At 36.5% G+C, this 18,035-nt stretch overlaps 2 protein-coding genes across 7 annotated transcripts in view; one reads left to right on the top strand and one right to left on the bottom strand.

The window, feature by feature from the left end:
• Positions 1–9,857, top strand: part of EIF2S1 (eukaryotic translation initiation factor 2 subunit alpha) — a 19,974-nt gene extending 10,117 nt beyond the window's left edge. For both annotated transcript variants that reach the window (XM_074290436.1, XM_074290437.1), the window contains exons 4-9: positions 311–462; positions 1,381–1,487; positions 2,198–2,295; positions 2,617–2,760; positions 3,249–5,195; positions 9,394–9,857. In XM_074290436.1, coding sequence (XP_074146537.1) covers positions 311–462; positions 1,381–1,487; positions 2,198–2,295; positions 2,617–2,760; positions 3,249–3,374 — 627 coding nt within the window. In that variant the 3' untranslated portion in view covers positions 3,375–5,195; positions 9,394–9,857. The remainder of the gene's footprint in view (positions 1–310; positions 463–1,380; positions 1,488–2,197; positions 2,296–2,616; positions 2,761–3,248; positions 5,196–9,393) is intronic.
• The window catches only part of PLEK2 (pleckstrin 2), a 122,790-nt gene continuing 111,334 nt past the window's right edge, over positions 6,580–18,035 (bottom strand). For 4 of the 5 annotated variants that reach the window (XM_074290430.1, XM_074290434.1, XM_074290433.1 and 1 more), the window contains 7 exons: positions 13,735–13,916; positions 12,789–12,880; positions 12,208–12,395; positions 11,888–11,989; positions 10,787–10,870; positions 9,471–9,549; positions 6,580–7,921 (listed from right to left, as the gene is read on the bottom strand). In XM_074290430.1, the coding sequence (XP_074146531.1) occupies positions 7,794–7,921; positions 9,471–9,549; positions 10,787–10,870; positions 11,888–11,989; positions 12,208–12,395; positions 12,789–12,880; positions 13,735–13,916 (855 nt within the window). In that variant the 3' untranslated portion in view covers positions 6,580–7,793. Of the gene's footprint in view, positions 7,922–9,470; positions 9,550–10,786; positions 10,871–11,887; positions 11,990–12,207; positions 12,396–12,788; positions 12,881–13,734; positions 13,955–18,035 lie in introns of all 5 variants that reach the window. The other variant, XM_074290435.1, reaches the window with a different exon arrangement.

Consider the following 18,035-nt stretch of genomic DNA (forward strand, 5'->3'; position numbering starts at 1 on the left):
CCTTGCCTAAAAACAAAACAAAAAAGTTTTACTTGGTTTTTCTTTATTTTTTCTGGGGGAGAGTGGAGATTAAGGGGAAGAGAAACAGGAATTGTAGTGATATGCTAGTTGATATATACATATTCTATTTATACATATTTTCACTCTCTCTCTTTCTCAGTTTTAATTGAATTTCATTTATAAATTAAACAAGGCAAGGGAGTGAAGAATGTGGAGCAATATCACCAGGAAATTAACAGTCTAAAAAACAAAGTAATAGTAATACAGATAAGCATTTTTCAAATTGTTAAACCTATCTTTTTGATTCCAGGTTTATAGCATCCTTCGCCATGTTGCTGAGGTATTAGAGTACAGTAAGGATGAGCAGCTGGAGAGCCTATTCCAGAGAACTGCCTGGGTCTTTGATGACAAGTACAAGAGACCAGGATATGGTGCCTATGATGCATTTAAGCATGCAGTCTCGTAAGAATCTTTTTTAAGAAATTGCATTTCTACTTTAGTTAGAAGGGGGATGTGCAGTGTCTTAATGCACCTGTTAACCAACATTCAATAGTTTTAAAATATAGTAAAATCTTGTTCTTTCCATTGATGCAAATCAACAAGTATTTTATAATTTATAATCTTAGGCAGTTGTATACAGCATTAAGAAGTTAAGTGATGGGGGCAGCTAGGTGGCGCAGTGGATAGAGCACCAGCCCTCAATTCAGGAGGACTCTGAGTTCAAATTTGACATCAGACACTTAACACTTCCTAGCTGTGTGACCCTGGACAAGTCACTTAACCCAAGCTCAGGGGGGGGGGAAGTTAAGTGATTTCATCACATTATTATTTACTCAAGTAAGAACTTGAATCCCAGGGCTTCCTTATTTCAAGGCTAATAATCCTTTTATGTTCTATGTCTCACTATATGTGACCACATAAATAGTGCTTATTACATATCACATATTGCTGAGAGAGATTGCCTTTGTCTTTAAAGCACAAACAACATACATAAATAATAGACACAATGGGGCGGAGAGGAGCACTTTTAGCAGCTGGAGTGAGCAAGAAAAGGACTACTGCAAAAAGAGATACATGTAGAAGAAGATTGATAAGATAGAAAAGGCGTAGGAAGGGGAAAGGATTCTAAGTATCAAGTAGAGAAGTTTTAACCTGATCCTAGAGGCGGTAGAGGCCACTAAAGTTTGTTGAGTTGGGGAGCTAATGTGATCATTTAAGTCCAAGTCACTATGCTTGGACTAATTGTTCTATACAACAATTAGAAAATTCCTAATGAAATTAACCCAATTTCCTCAGACCCCTAGAAATTTTGTTTCTAATAGTTTGTATGTAATAACACAAATTAATATTGGCGCATTCTATTTTTAAAATTTACTTCAGAGACCCTTCAATCCTGGATGGACTGGATTTGAATGAAGATGAAAGACGAGTACTGATTGATAACATAAATAGGCGCTTGACACCACAAGCTGTCAAAATTCGAGCTGGTAAATAATAAGGTTTTTTTTGTTTTGTTTTGTTTTTTTTGTTTTGTTTTTTTTTAAGATTTTGCATTTAGTAAGAAAGCTGTTATTCATCATTATGAATTTTATAGAACTTTGTGCCAGGCATTGTTGGAACCATGGAATTACTATTTTATTTGATCCTAACCACTTTGCAAGATAGGTACTAATGTAAGGAAATTGAGGCAAAGTATTTGAGTGATTTCTCTAGAGTCACACAGTTATTAAGAGTCTGAGGCTAGGTTTGAACTCTTGTCTTTCTGGCTCCAGAATCAATGCTCTATTGTGCCACTTAACTGCCTCATATAATAATGTATAGTGAAAAAGTATTTGCAAACATACCAGTCTTTTGATCATTTCCAGGAAAGAATACTTAGAATATACTATTTTTTCTGATATTGAATTTTCACAAAGTTATTTTATACCGAAGTTATATTATACCAATTAAGTCTATTATGAGTATTAATTCAGCAAACTCAAAGTGGTATCTTAAATTTACATTTTTAGTAGTTTAATTATTGGAAGAATTTGTGCGAGAAGAATAATAGAGATTACAAAACAGTGTAGCTTCCATTTTGTTGTATAGTTGAAGTAAATGAGGTATGATGAAGGTTCACACACAGAAAATCCGTTAGGTCAGATTTTAAAAATCTTACAGTGAACATTCTGTTCATGTTCTGTTATCTGTTTCTTAGATATTGAAGTAGCTTGTTATGGTTATGAAGGTATTGATGCTGTAAAAGAAGCTCTGAGAGCAGGTTTGAATTGTTCCACAGAAAACATGCCTATCAAGGTGAGTAACACCCAACCCATATATAAAGTCTGATCTTATCCTTCTTTTCTCTTTATAAGAAAGCAGTTTCTTTGCTTTATGTATATTTCTTATAGTAGATTAGTTTGTGATTGACTGTCGCAATTTTTTTTTTTCCTTTGTTTAGAGGTAAGATTGGGTGAAAAGAGATGTTCATCATGTAGGTTCTAATGTTTCTAAACAAACTGTATTTTAAAATAAAAATCTAGAACTAATAATCTACTTAATATAATTATGCTATGAAGAGTTTTGCTTTCATTGTATTCAGCATTTAGTAAAATTATTGCTTCCATTCTCTTGTAGATTAATCTGATAGCACCTCCTCGGTATGTAATGACCACTACAACCCTAGAGAGAACAGAGGGCCTTTCTGTTCTCAATCAGGCTATGGCTGTCATCAAAGAAAAGATTGAGGAGAAGAGGGGTGTCTTCAATGTTCAAATGGAGGTAAGAGAAGTGTTATGCATAAGGCTCTTAATTAGTACCTTAGTTTATTTATATGTCATTATGCTTTTAATTTTTTTGGTGGTAAATTAAGCATTTTGGCTATTCTTATTAATAAAATTAACTTATACCTGACTTAGCAAAATTAAAAAAATTAAAATCAAATGCTACAAGTATTTGGACTTTGGATTAAGAAAAATTACCTTTAGAGCACCTCTTAATTAGTATGTTTTGTTTTTGACAGAGAAATAGCCCTTTAGGAGGGAAAATGATAACTATTGCCAGAGTTTGTTATTAAGTGATGGATTTTTTTTTTCTTTAATTTGAAAAATATTCAAGAATTTCTTGTATTTGTAACATTAGCATTGATTTTGAAATTGTCAAGTACTTTGTAAGGCAATTATTATGACAGTTTCCATTTTGAAGAATTTGGTACTAGACATTAACTTGAATCTTAAATTTTGTGTAATATATTGATCCTCCTTCCACAGCCCAAAGTGGTCACAGACACAGATGAAACTGAGCTTGCAAGACAACTGGAGAGGCTTGAAAGGGAAAATGCTGAGGTGGATGGAGATGATGATGCTGAAGAAATGGAAGCCAAAGCTGAAGATTAACTTTTTGGGAAAAGGTGTCCTACTGGAGGAACACAGACCAGCCCTTCCTGGCCTTAGACACCCTAGACTTCAGAGTTTTCCAGTATTGAAAACTTCAAAGCTGAATATTTTGTATTTCAAAGTATTTAAATGTTTCAACAGACCAGCATGTGAAATGCCCTCCCAAATGCTGGCTACCTTCACACATTGAGCTCTTTTGAAGGGAGTGGCCTAATTTCACTAGAGACTAAAACCTCACAAACTGAGATCCACATAATTGGGCCTGAGGTTTTCCATTTCTACTTCTGATTGGCAGCCCCTCCCATTTAGTGCCTCTTTGAAATTTACCAGGAGCACCAAAAGCAAACAATTCCAATCTTTCTACATTCATTGTATTCAAACGAACATTCAATAAATTTCTGGGATATTTAATTAGGCTTCTTCCTTCTTCACTCCAGTTGAAAACATTCCTTTTGAAAATATAATGGGAATAGGAAGTTAATAATCTAGTTAAGATCTGGGTAGGTGAGCAACTGGCTTTTTCATAGACTGCTGTAGTTTGTATACCAGGCTTGAAAAGGTTTAGGCATTTGAGACCCTTTAGGATGATGGTTCTTAAAATGCAAATAAGTGATTGTACTGTACCTTTTGACTGCCTAAAAATAATGATCGTAAAGTGGTGTGATTTATCATCATCTACATTTTGTATTTTTACTTGATATTAGCCTGTAAGTTTTAGCTAGTAGAATGTGAGCTGTTCCTTTAAAATATTTTTGATTGGAACTTCAAATGAATGTTGAATTCAACCTTTACAATATTTAAAATTGGGATGACTTTTTAATGGGGAAAAATAATTAGAGATGCGTCATAAAGGGATGCAACTCCCCAAAAAGGAATAATTTGTATATTACAAATTTTGATGACGATATATTTGTTTTTTTTTTCCCCCTTTGAGGTCAAGCTAATTGAAATTAATAGAATTTGGACTATTGTATTGCATTTTGCCTACTTTTAAAGGTACTTAGGAAAAAAGTGGCATTGTCACTTGGATATTTTTGTATGATCTCTTTGATCATAGATTCAGTCTCTGTTATCAGACTATTGGAGCATGTAGACCTTTTAGAAGGTAACTGTTGAAGCACATGCATAAAATTCATTCAAGTCAATCTATTTGTATTTCAATTAAATAAATATGTACTGAGTGCCTAATAAAAGGCACTTTTCTGGTGCTGTTTCAAGGTCAGATTTATTTCAGTTTGGGGGGCTGGAATCACTATAGCTAATGAGAATATGGAATAAAAGTGAGGAAGACTATTTGAGAGAGAAGATAACTACCGCTCTATTCTGTAATCACCTTAAAAAAAAAGAACCCTTATAATTGTTTAGGATATTCTAAAAGGAGCAGGAGATGGTATTTTCTTCCCTCTCTGATATCTATAAGCTGTTTCTCTACCTTAGGTCTGTAAAAATTACCCCTTCGATAATCTTTCCTTTACTTTGCTTCTGAAAACAAGTATTCCTCAAAAAAAAATCAAAAATTAATTAGGGTAGGGTACTCCCAAATATACCTTGGAATGGAAAATTGAAATGTAATCAAATTTTCTGTAGATTTTTTTTTAAGAGTTTGAAAGTCTAGAGTGGGGTAATGCAAGGAGTACACAGAAGATGATAAACATTGAATTTTCCACTGTGAACTCCAGTGGAATTTATACAATTGAGACTATTGTCCTCTCCTAAGTGAATATGGAATGTTTTAGTTCCAACATTCAAGGAATAGATCTATACAGATAATGTAAACATGATGGAAAAAAATAAACATGCTAGACCTTAGGGTATGTTCTGGTAAGTGGCTTAATGTGGCATCTTTACGTATGATATGCAAAATTTGTATGTGTGTAACTCAAAGGAAATGAGTTGGCACTTCAGAAAGCTACCATGGGTTTCACCTATGGACTAAAATGTTTTTGGAAATGATGCTAACAAGATTAACTAGCAGGTGTCACAGTGGACTTGGTTGGGGTTCATTTAGGGAGGTCAGGGTTCAGATCCTGCTTAACATTTGTGACAAGCTTTGGGCAACTCAACAGCTGCCTCAGTTTCCTCACCTGAAAAATAAGGAAAATAATACCAATCTCCCAGGATGGTTTCAAGATCAAATGAGATAACATAAAGTACTTGGTAAACATTAAGGCCTGCATAAATTGCTAGCTACCATCTGTATGTTTTTATGTATGGAGTTTCTAAATGTAAAGACCAGTGTTTTCATCAGTTAAGGGAGTTCCCCACTCAGGAAATGCTGTATACCAGGGCACATAAGTACCTATTATGCAATTTAACTGTTTTAGGGATTTGGTCAGGGCACTAAAAAGTAATTTGCATTGGCCTCCTATCCTGGGCCAGTATGTCTGAGGCAGAGCCTGATCTCTGATTATGCAGACTCTAAAAATCAGCTCTATCCATTGTAACATGTTGCTGTTTAAAAAAAAAAAAAAATATATATATATATATATATATATATGAAAACAAATGCAGGAAGAAAATGAAGTTATGTTTTCATTTTTTGTTTTGGCCAACTGGTCAGGTAGGAAAAAAAGGCCAATATAACAAATTACCTATTAAGTTTCATTATAAACATAAAACTTTTTTTTACTATATTTCCAATTTTTCTAGGTTTCAGCCTATGCAATTAGGATTGCATGTGGCTTTTTTTTTTTCTACTTGTTGCCACTAGATTCCTAGTCTTTACATTTAGTCCCATAAAATTTTCTTAAAGATTAAACTTTGGGGACATGGGCAAAAGTGAAACCATTGCTTCAGAGCTATTAGGAGATGTAAATATTTAAGCTTAAAATCGAATAAGATAATTTTGAGATGATGGGGTATCAGCAGCAGACAGATCAAGAAATGCCTCTTCTAGAAAGGTACCTAAAGAAAAGCATTTTGAGAGGTGTAGAGAGGTAAGGATAGAAAGCAATGCAGGCTTAGAATGTGTTTTTTTCCATGGCCAATGTAAAGGCACAGAGATTAGGGGGAGGGAGTGTCGTGTAAGGGAGGACCAATTTGACAGCAACTTGAATGCAGAAGTGATGATGTAGAAAGCTGGAAATAGGTCACAATTGTACTGCCTTCGTCAGACCAAATGGTGTCAAATGAATTTGTGTTGAGTATTTTTAAAAGATTTCATCATACTTCTTCTGTTTTTGAGAAGCCACAAACTATATCCTAATTCAATTGAAATTTAGATTTTATTCTGAAGAAAAAGTAAGATTCAGTTTGGGTTTCCTGATTATTCAGGACAAGCTATAATAGAATTTAAAAGAGAGTAAATTATATTCAACCCTTTGGATATATCTATTGGCAAATTACACCATATTTTATTTATTCAAGTAACTATTAGAACTTAAGTTTCATAAAACCAGATACTTTTATTAGCTTATTCAAGTCGAAGTAACAGGTAACTTAATAGATGCCAAGAATTGTAACTAATTTAAATTAATTCTTAACAAAAATTCAAGACATTTATCTGATTCTTTTTGTCCTTCAGATTTTTTCCTCATTGTATTTTAATCTAATTTTAGCAACTTATCTAGCCATACTGACAGACCACTTCCCATTGTGCTGCATCTCACTGCACAGCCATTCTTAGAATCTGAGTACTTCAAGTCCACCAGTCTGACTTGACTTACTGCTTGTTTCTACAAAACTACAGTCTTTCATCACCCAAGATTTAGGGGAAAAGTCAAAATAGTATTCAACTTAAGATGTATGTCACCATTCTTCTAGGATGGGGTACATTTAGTTAATAATTGAGGTTACTTCCAACCTACGAGTCAAAAGTACTTTCATATAGTCAGTCTCATTTCATCTTAATTGTGATCCTATGAGATCAGGGGTTCTTCATTCATTCATGAGTCTAGGACTCCGAAGTGATCAACATCAAGTTAAATGCTGAAGGCAGACTGAGTCCCAGCTCAGGGTTCTTCTCCATTAAACCACTGTTTTTGTTGATAGGCACTTTGAGAGCTGTCTCATTTATTCAACAAATATTTATTAAGCACCTGTGTCTAAAATACTTATAAAACATCAGGAATTCACAATGCTAAAAATAGGCTGCCATTTCCATTTGTAATCAGAAGGTCTTTTCTCAGTATCTGTGAAGATTGGTGTGAGGAAGAATGATCTTTTAAGTCTCCATAAAAAAACAGCTCCTGGTCTGGGACCAAAATGAAGACGCTAGAATAGTGACCATCAATGAGACTGATTTGTCTCTAACTAGGATGTTCCTAGGAAGTCTTCAGCTCTAGTCTCACGTCAAAAGCAGTACCAGATGTATATTAAAAGTCATCAAAATGTTCAAGACCTTGACAAAAGTCCTGATTCTCCCTTTTACATAGAAGTCCTGAAGATGCCGTTAGAGTTAAATATGAGCCCGGTGACTGCTCATGTTAATCGCTTGATAGCTTCAATCCACTCAGCTCTCTCTGCTTTGCTGCTGGCCTGGATGTAGTAGTGGATGTCATCCTTAGTGATCACTTTGAAGAGGTTTCCCTGCACATTGCCTTTAACACCTAAAGGGAAAAGCCACCTACTGAAATGAGTTGCTTTTAAAACTGAAGCTTTGAGCTTCCATGTAACAAACTTGCTCTTGCCCACCAGGTAAGAAAGTTTTAATAAGCTACATACAGCAAGCCTTGTCCTATTGAAGCTTGGCCTGTTAAGAAAATACACTTGTACTTGTGATGCTTAACAAAGCAGTGCCAAACAATGCTAGGTGAGGTTGGAGAGAGAAGTAGTTAGAAGCCAGCAGAAGCTTGCCAAAGTTAATGGAAATGGAGAAATGCCCTCACAATGCATATTGTTTGTTTTATCGTGCATATGAATTAAAGGGTCCTTCACAGTATTTATTAAAATTAAGTGCCTCTAGACAGTTCTCAAAAGAGTAATCATAAGTGGCAAATCTAGATTGGGAAGAACTGAAATACTGCAAGTTCCATTGCCAATGGAATCACAGGTCTGAGCTAAATAAAATAAAATGACTCTCAGTAAGTCAGAGATAGGGAAGGCATCTATGTAATGCAGTTCATCTTAATGTGGGTTAAGATTCTGATTCCCAACCCCCCATGAATTCCAATGGGAGATATCAGGGTTCTCCCAGCCCCCCCCCCCCATCTGAGCCAACTTGGGCTGTCCCAGTCCCCACTGTAATGATCTGCTCAGGTTTCCCTACCCCCACCTCAAGCACAAACAGTTCCTTATCTAAATACCCATTGAATTTTATTCAAATTCTAACCCTGGCTGAAACCCAGCCAGGAGCCAACCTGGGACTCCACCCATGAGCCCCTTCAAAATTACCAATAGCCCCCATTATAAAAGGGGGAAACTGGAGTCCACTCTTTGCAGAAGTCCCAAACATGGCATCCTTGAGCCGGCCATGTCGGGTTTCTGCCCACCGGTGCCAGCCCTGGTCCTGGCGTCTTTACCTTTCAACCTTACTTCCAAACCCCATAATAAAGCTCTTTCATCAATCTAGGTTTTCGGGTCTGTAAATTCCCTTACAGAGGATTCTTGCGCAGCTACTAGACCTCATTTAACTCTGTAATCTTGAGCTGAATCCAAAGAGGTTACAGGGGAGCTCTATTTGACTCCCTGTACCCTGAACCTGCTACTAGACCTCAATTAACCCTAATTTCATTTAGGTACCCCTTATCTAATTCTCATCAATTTCACTGTTTTTCTTTATCTCCTAACTGTGCTTTGGACTTGACCAGTGGAACACACAAACATTGTGCAGTCTAACATTATCCCAGTGGTACCTTATCCCTGTGCCAGAGGCACAAAAATTTCATTTTCTGGGGTCAGAATAAAACATGATTATTTAGAAAAATATTGAAATCAAAGATGGATTGCCACATTACTCCTCAACTACCTGTCATTTTTTTCTACCAGTTCTGAAAGTGACAAGATCTTTTCTATTGCATTTCCAAGAGACTATTTTTTTCTTATATCAAACCTATGCAATCTCCCTTTTTTTTCCCATCAGTGCAGTGTTCTTGAGACACTGAATGAATGAATGCTTATCACCCCTGCTGCGGTTGGTATGCAGAAGCTGCCTCTTACCAGTGGGAACTCCATTATCCTCCAAAGCTGAAACAAGGGAACCACGGAGAGAAAATCCACCAACTGGCCTGTTTTCTTCCTGTAGACATAGAAAAGAAACCCAAATGAGAATCATGATTGCACTAATGCAAAAAGAAGTAAGTTCCCTTCATCTATAGAAATAACATTTTCTTGGTCTTGGACAAATTATTGGCAACAGAAGCTGCAGCTAGTATAAACAATCACATGGTCCTGTGCACAAGTATCTGGGATACTTACAGAATCATCCAAGGAAACTTGGACTTTTCCAGTCAGTATCAATTCTGTAATGTTGGCTTTAACTCATTCTTGCTGATTTAGGATGTCTACTAGCTACATTTTCATGAATAAAGCCTGTAATTACTTCTGGCCTGACTCTTTTTCCTTGACAAAAAAACAAAACAAAACAGTTCTACACAATTAAAATTTTCTTAAAGCGGAATTTCTATCAAAATGACATCTAACCTATCCTGTTCATTCAAAACCACTTTTTTCTCTATTTCTAACAATTTTATACAAATTGGCATATTAATCAAGGATATCCAAAGAAGTACATCATCCATTGCTAAATTAATGTCACGTGGTAAATATGAATTAGGAAGAAAAAGATGACTATAGGCTTTATGTCTCCAAGGGCTTCATGGAAGATATTCATAGATATTGCTTTAGCTGGGCCTTAAATGATAAGTAGTATTTGAATAGGTACAGAAGAAGGAGTGAATATCATTAACAAAAACAGGACAGGGCAAGAAAATATTTTCAAGAAATCTGTTTGGCTGAGTCAGAGGGTTAGTGTCGAAAAATGAAAAATAAGACTAGAAAGGTAGGATTGAGGTTCGATTATGGAAGATTGGAATATAAGGGGGAGACTGAAATGTTATTGCCACAGGTGAGGCCTTCCAACAAGTAATCACAAGGAATAATCTTGAAGAAAGATCTATGGAGAAGCATAATGAAAATGATCTTTAAGAAAAACCTGGTATACTTTGGAAGGGGAGGAAACTGAAAGCAAGAAACAGAAAATTCTGTGAGGAGGGTTCTGCTGTGGTAATCAGAGAGAAAAAGTCAAAACTGGTATCACTACAGTTCACTGAAACAGAAATAAAGTACAATAATAAATCTATTTAGGATATATGGGAAAAGAAATGAGAAAGAAGGTGTCTGGGAAGGGTAATAAACATCACACCTCACATTTCATCATGAGGTTTTCCCTGAAATCAATACTTTAGAGCAGGTATGGCTAGCAGTTATTAACCTTCACTCCCCCAGGGCTGATGGTGAAGTGGGCTATTGCTCACCTTGGAGGGGTTGTAATAGTGTAGGAAAGCAGGGTCACTCCTCAGAACAAAGCGCCTCACCTTCCAGTTTTTTCTCTTGTGTCCCTAGAACAGAGACAACTCATTATTCCTCACAATCCTTGCACATCTTTAAACAGGTTTGAGCAGAACCTGCAAACCAAAATGCTGCCACACTGTTCTAGGGCCTTCCCTGAAGTCAGCCTCTGATCACTTGAATCTTCTGAGAAAAGGAGTTCCATTATATAGAATGGATAGGACCAAGAATGGAGTGTTTTGTCCTAATCCACACAAAATTTAGGGGGGAGGAAGAGAAGCTGGGAAGCAAGTTAGGCAAAGGGAGTTTGCTTTTTGAGCAAACTTCACATTGATATTTTTTATGTTCATCTCATCATTTCTGATTCTTCGTGACTCCATTTGGGGTTTTCTTGGCAAAGACCCTGGCCATTTCTCTAACTCATTGGAAACTGAGGTAAACAGGGCTAGTACTCACCCAAGATCACACAGTTAAGGAGTATCTGAGACCAGAGTTAAATTCAGGAAGATGAGTCTTCCTAACTTCAGACCCAGCACTCTATCCATTGCCCCACCTAGCTACCCTTCACAATGATTACAGATCTCTCTCTCTCTCTCTCTCTCCTCTCTCTCTCCTCTCTCTCTCTCCTCTCTCTCTCTCTCTCTCTCTCTCTCTCTCTCTCTCTCTCTCTCTCTCTCTCTCTCTGTATATATATATATATATATATATATATATATATATATAATTTTTTTTCTATATATATATATAGCCATATAGCCTTGGCTCTGGCAAATGCTGATGGTGTGGCTTCAATGTCCCAGACAACTATAAGACTATGTCACAGATCCAAATGGGTGGAAGAGAGAATTTCCATAAATCAATAACATTCTACATCCAGATCTCCCCCCAATAATAACAAATAAGTGCAAATATATTTTTGAACTTGCTTCCTGTTGCTAATCTTTGTGCAATCCAAATTACACCACAGGATTCTTATAGATGTCTTGCCTCTATTTTCTGTTGTTTCCTTACTTCCTGCTACTTTACTATATTCTTCTGCCCAGTTGCAATGCTCACTTAGCTATTACCTGTTTGGCTAAATATCCTTGTTTAATCACTGTGCCACTCAGTTCAGCAGCGCTAAAGTTGAATTCTTCTTTTGAATTTGTCTTCTTCTTACAGCTTTCATTCTATAAAAGATAAAAGAGCAATAATTGGACTTCTAAGAAAATTAAATTCCTTGATTCATCAATTCCTTGGTCCAGATCAGAACTACTTAATTCCACCTCTTCCCTAGTTGTGTAGCACATACTGCACAATTATTTCTAACCTCCTCTATGCAGGTTTCTCTCCAGCAGCAGGCAGTGGAAAGGAAGGAGCTATAAATGGATGTCCTGCTACCACTTACAAAAATGTAGAGAGCTGTGGAATCATCTAGGAATTGCTCTGCTAAATCCCCAGAGCGAATGGCCTCAGTGCTCCGGTTTCCAATGGGCTTAAGGAAGTTCTCCTCCATCAGCATGGAAGCAAGAGTGACAGCTTCAATCCGACTAGCAGCAAAGTGATTGGAGATCAGCCAGTCCACCAGAGAAGAACCTGGGGAAAGGAGAGGACAGGTCACATCTCACTAGGGCTTAAGGTACTGCCTCCTTCACAACTACATTGGCCCCGTGAAATAGCCAGCCTCATCCCAAAGGAAAACAGACTGCACAACCTCAGAGCAGGCTGAAAGACTGCCAGTGTGCCCCACTATAATGGCAAAGAACACTGATGGCACTTCTCACTGCCCAGCAGCTTGCCAGCAAATTCTATAGTAGAAAGCCCCAGGGACAACAAGGCTCTGAGCTCAACTCAGGCAAGTCCAGGCACATTATCTCTATAATCCCTAAAGCAAAATTCCACATTCCCATCTACCAGTGTATTTTCCATCGTGGAGTCCAATGCACCCCCCCCCTGCCAGCCTACAAGTGGCTGGCTTCTTGGACATACCTATGAAGGTCTTTTTATAGGTGCTTCCCTGTTTCATGTTAGGAGATGGGCGAATTCCACAGCTACTGTCATGCATCTTGTAAATTATATCACTATGTAATGCAAGAGAAAGAATTAGTATCTTATTCAATGTTTTTCCAAACGTACAATTCAGCCAAGGTATGTGAGGACCCCCTTGGCTGAAGGGGGTCTGCAGTAGGAAGTAGACTACTAATATATAGATTAGCAGCAATGCATCAGGATGGCTTGGAGGACTAGGTGGTAGATCTCAATCTAACAATGGACAAGGACTAGCAGAATTTGAGATCAAATATAACATCCTTCCTAATCTGGCCTACCCCTAATTTTCCAGCCTTCTGTCTTACTCCTCCCAATGCACTTTACCATAGCAATGATACTGGCATCCTTGTTCCTTACAAAAAATACAATCTCCCAATTCCAGACACTTTCTCCCTCGGAATTCTCTCCTTCCTCATCTCCATATCCTGACCTCTATGGATTTTTTCAAATTCCAGCTAATCCCTCTCTATTGGGTTTGTATGTTGTCTCTCTGATTGAAAGCAGGGATTGGAACACAGTATGTACTTAATAAATGCTTCTTGATTGACTGAGATACTTCAAAGAACCATTTGTAGGTTGAAACAAACAAACAAAAAAAAAAGAGATGGAAAGGTTAGTAGGAATGATAGATTAAGTGTGTGACATTACTGGGTGGGGAACACTGGATAGGGCATTGGACTTGGAGTCAGAAAGATCTGAGTTCAAACACCAACCTGAAATACTAGCTGTGTGACTCTGGATGAGTCAATTCACTCTATTTGCCTCAGTTTCCTCATCTGGCGCCACAAAATGACCAAAATGTGTTATTCTTAATCACTGGCCCTTAAAAGCTCTGAAGATGGTGATAAACTCAGGACAGGACATGCAAAAAGACAGTCACACTCACTGAAGGCTGATGTGAGAGGGAAGCTGGAAGGAGTTTTTCATGAGATGGAGCTGCTGGACTTTTCCAGGTTGTCCAGCATGAATCGCACCCGTTATCTCAAAGGCCCAAGCATCCCGATCTTCTCTGGAACAGGCCTCCAAGAAGTAGTCTGTGGATGTTCTGGTCCTTAGCTTAATGAGGAGCTGTGGCAGGAAACAGAGTCGGTCAAACCCAGTGGAACCTGCAAGGAACATGCAGAGCGGCGGAAGGGTTGGGACGCCCTCTGGGACCCACTCAGGATGGCCCAAAGGATCCCATGTAGCCAAAAAGCCTCATGGACCAAAGAGACTGAGTCCTAGACACTTAACATAGCTTGGCATCTCAGGTCCTATGGGAGCATGACTTTCTAAAAATCTAAAATACTCATTATCCATCAATTGTCACCCTGTTTCCCAAGCTTGCTTAGCCTTTGAACAGTACACATAGACAGACTCATGACTTCAAATGAAATGTTTAGAGGAGCTGTGGAGAAAATGGAGTAAAATGGCAAGAGGACCCTTTGTCACCCATTGCCTATGGAACTTTGAATAGGACATTGAACTTCTGTTTCTATCAGAAAAAACAAGGAGGTTGGATTGGATGGTCTCTCTGGTTCCTTCTGGCCCTAAATCTGTGCTGATGACCTTGTCCCTTCTCTTGCTCATCAACTTTGGGTGCTAATAGCAAAAGGCTTCTTCCAGGTAAGACAATCTGACAACATTTAGAGGATGTATTGAGGTCAGTGAAAAATAAGCTTCTGCTGTATTCAGAGACCCCTCCCTTAATGAGAGCATATCGGCAAGGTCAAGTCTCATCCTTTTACCCTTGATCCAAATTTTATCACCTGTCAGTCTCCCAAATTTTACTCTCCAGGGCAGATTCCACTGCCACTCTCTACTCCCCAGTTCCCTCCTGTGCTTCCATTTGTCTGTTTTAACATTTTAGTTTCATATTAACTTTATAGCCTATAACTATAAAGGACAGCTTTATAATTAGGTACAGTAAATAAATGCTACATGTGGAGTCAGGAAGGACCTAGTTCAAAATCGGTCTCAGAAGTGACTGTGACTCTAGGAAAGTCACTGAATCTAACCTTTACCTGTCTTGGTTTTCTCAACTTTAAAAGGGGGAAACATAATAACACTTACCTCCCAGGGTTGTTGTGAAGATAATATATTTACAAAGTGCTTAAGCACAGTAACTGGCTTTTTTTTTATTAAGCAGATTTAATTTATTATACAATTTATTAAGTACACACTTAGAAATGCTTTTTTCCCTTCCTTCTATAAAAGGAAAGAGTATGTCATACTTGATAGCCCTAGTACTTAGTATATTCCATTATATAACGATTAAATATTAATTGATTTATTGATTCAATTGCTTTATTTGACACATATACTTTTAAAATCTTTTTAAATTATATTTTAACCTTAAATATAAAATGGGAAAAGTAATTTTTAAAAACATTGCCATGTGCACACAGAATATAAGAGAGGATTCAAAATATAAAGTAATACATTTCCATTTCAAGAAAAAAAAAAAAAAGGAAGAAAGCCTATATAACAGTTCTGAACATTGTGTTCAGAAGTATTCATCTTCTCTTTGCTTCCTTGTAGGTTTTCTTTTGTTCTTTGCCATATACTTTGTACTTTATTCTTTTTTTTTTCTCCCTCTTCTCCCATTTCCCAAAAGACTACAATTAAGTGAGGGTTTTTAAAAATATATTTTTAATATATTTTATTTAAATAAATATATATGCACACATATGTATACACATGCATTTACAGATACATATATACATAGATGTCTATAATCATATATACACCCATATACCCATATACATTCACATCTATCCATATAAAACTGTACTACTATGCTTTGTCCTATTTTTCTGAAGGTAACAGTAACATCTTCATAAGTTCAAGTCTTTGCATACTTTTCTAATTCTACCAATTCATCATTTCCTATACCACAGCAATATTCCAATCTTATTGTCTAGTTATGTTAGCCTAAAACAATATTGACACACAGTATCCTTATTTCTCTCTTTTTATTAAATCAACTTTTTTTTTCAACTTTTTCTGAAATCATGATTACTACCTCTACTTTTTTTACATAATAGATTCTACTCTTGGTCTTTATATTTGTGTGTATGTTTTACTTCCTATCCCTCCTGATCCCTCTACCTTACTCTACTATTACTTACTTGAAGGATCCTTAACTTATCTTCTTCCCTGATCCTTATGCTCTCTTGTTTTTAACTGAATTTGGAAGACTTTTTGTAGCCTTTCAAATGTTATTCTCTCTCTATCCCAATCCCCTCAATCTGCACACTTTATCCTATTACTCTTAACCTATGTAGTCTTCTATACTCTCTCATCCTGTTCCCTCACTCTCTTATTTGTTATAAATTTAAAGGACTTTTGTTCTCTAATTCAGATTTGATATAGAGTGTTCCCTCTACAAAATCTCTCTTATCTTCCCCCTCCCCATCCCCTTACCCTCTCCCATTCCCAATGAGAGAATAGTTCTAGAAATATCACCCCCCCCCCGTTTAATTCCTCTGCTTCATTTCTTCTCACATTTCATTTTTACAAGATAATTACTTTTTATCTTTTCCTTTATCTTCTTAGAATCAAATCATACTCAGCTCTACCTCAATCTTTCTTTCAAACTACCCAATTACGAATGATCATCTTAATTTTTAAAAATTTTATTTAAAGCTTTTTATTTTCAAAACACGAATGCACAAATAATTTTTCAACATTGACATAGCCTTGTGTTTTAGATTTTCCCCTCCTTCCCCCCACCCCATTCCCCAGATGGCAAGCAATCCAATACATGTTATACATGTTAAAATATATGTTAAATCCAATTATGTGTAAACATTTATACAATTCACTTGCTGCACAAGAAAAATCAGATCAAAAAGGAAAGTAAATGAGTAAGAAAACAAAATGCAAGTGAACAACAACAAAAAGAGTGAGAATGTTATGATCCACATTCAGCTAATGATAATCTTAAATATGAGGTTTTCATTTATAAAAAATAAAGTTTGTCCATATTGACAGCCTTTTTGATATATGCCTTATATTTCTCTTCAATCTTGTATGTCAAATTTTCTATTAAGTTCAAGTATTTTTGCAACAAAATCCTGAAAGTCTGGCAATTATTGAATATCTTTTTTTTTTTCATTCAGTGCTTAACTTTGTTGGATATATTTTTGGCTATTATTCCAGTTTTTTTGCTCTTTGATATATAATGTTTCAAGACCTGCAGTCTTTTAATATAGTTGCTACTAGGGCTTCTGTGATTCTAATAGTGGTACTTCCCTGTTTAAAAATCTTTTTCTTGCTGCATTTAATCTTTTCTCCTTGATCTGAGGGTTTTGGAATTTGGCTATGATATTCCTATAGGTTTTCCTCATAAGATCTCTTTTAGGTGATAGTTAGTGGATTTTTTTTCTATTTCTACTTTCCCCTCTTGTTGTAATATGTCAGGCAATTTTCTTTAATTATTTCATTTATTATTGTATCAAGATTCTTTTATAATTTTTTAATATTTTATAATTATGTATTTATATAATTTTATATTTTTTACATTTTATTATTATTATTATAATATAATCATTATAACTTTGTTAACTGTCCCTTGCCCAATCCCAATTTTCAACGAATCATTTTTTTTCCTTAAGATTCTGGATTCCTTCTTCCAGTTGGTTGATTTTCTTTTAGTAATCTCACTTTTCTTGGATTTAAATTTTTTTTCCCTCAATCTCTCTTATTTGATTTTTAAAGTCTTTTTTTGAGTTCTTCCATGAATTTTTTTTTTCAGCAGGTAACCATTTGAGTTCTTTGGCATAGGAAAAAAAAAAGGCTTTTTTGCTTCAGTATTCTCCTCTGAAGATGAACCCAATCATCTCTATTCCCATAGTAATGGGAGTAATGGTTGGGTTCTTTCTTCTTTGCCTGCCCTTTTTTTTTTTTTTTTTTTTTTTAATTGATAGCAGCTTGCTCTTGTAATAATCTCCAGTCCTGGAGTGTGGGGATGGTGCCTCTGGCTCCAGGACCTCCTTCAGTTCTCCCCTCTGGCCTGAAACAGAAAGCCCTGGCTTCCAATATGGTAAGTGCCCATAGCCAGAGCATCCCTGTCCCACTGCTTCTGCACTGCAGGTAAGTCCTGGTTCCTTCTTGCCACAGCTGGACCTGGTATTCCCTCAATCTTCTTTGCCTACGACCCTTGACTCCCCACATTGCCTGAGAGGCAAAAATTCTAGGGCTGGG

The sequence above is a fragment of the Sminthopsis crassicaudata genome, chromosome 2 (assembly GCF_048593235.1).
Source record: "Sminthopsis crassicaudata isolate SCR6 chromosome 2, ASM4859323v1, whole genome shotgun sequence".
NCBI classification, from domain to species: domain Eukaryota; kingdom Metazoa; phylum Chordata; class Mammalia; order Dasyuromorphia; family Dasyuridae; genus Sminthopsis; species Sminthopsis crassicaudata.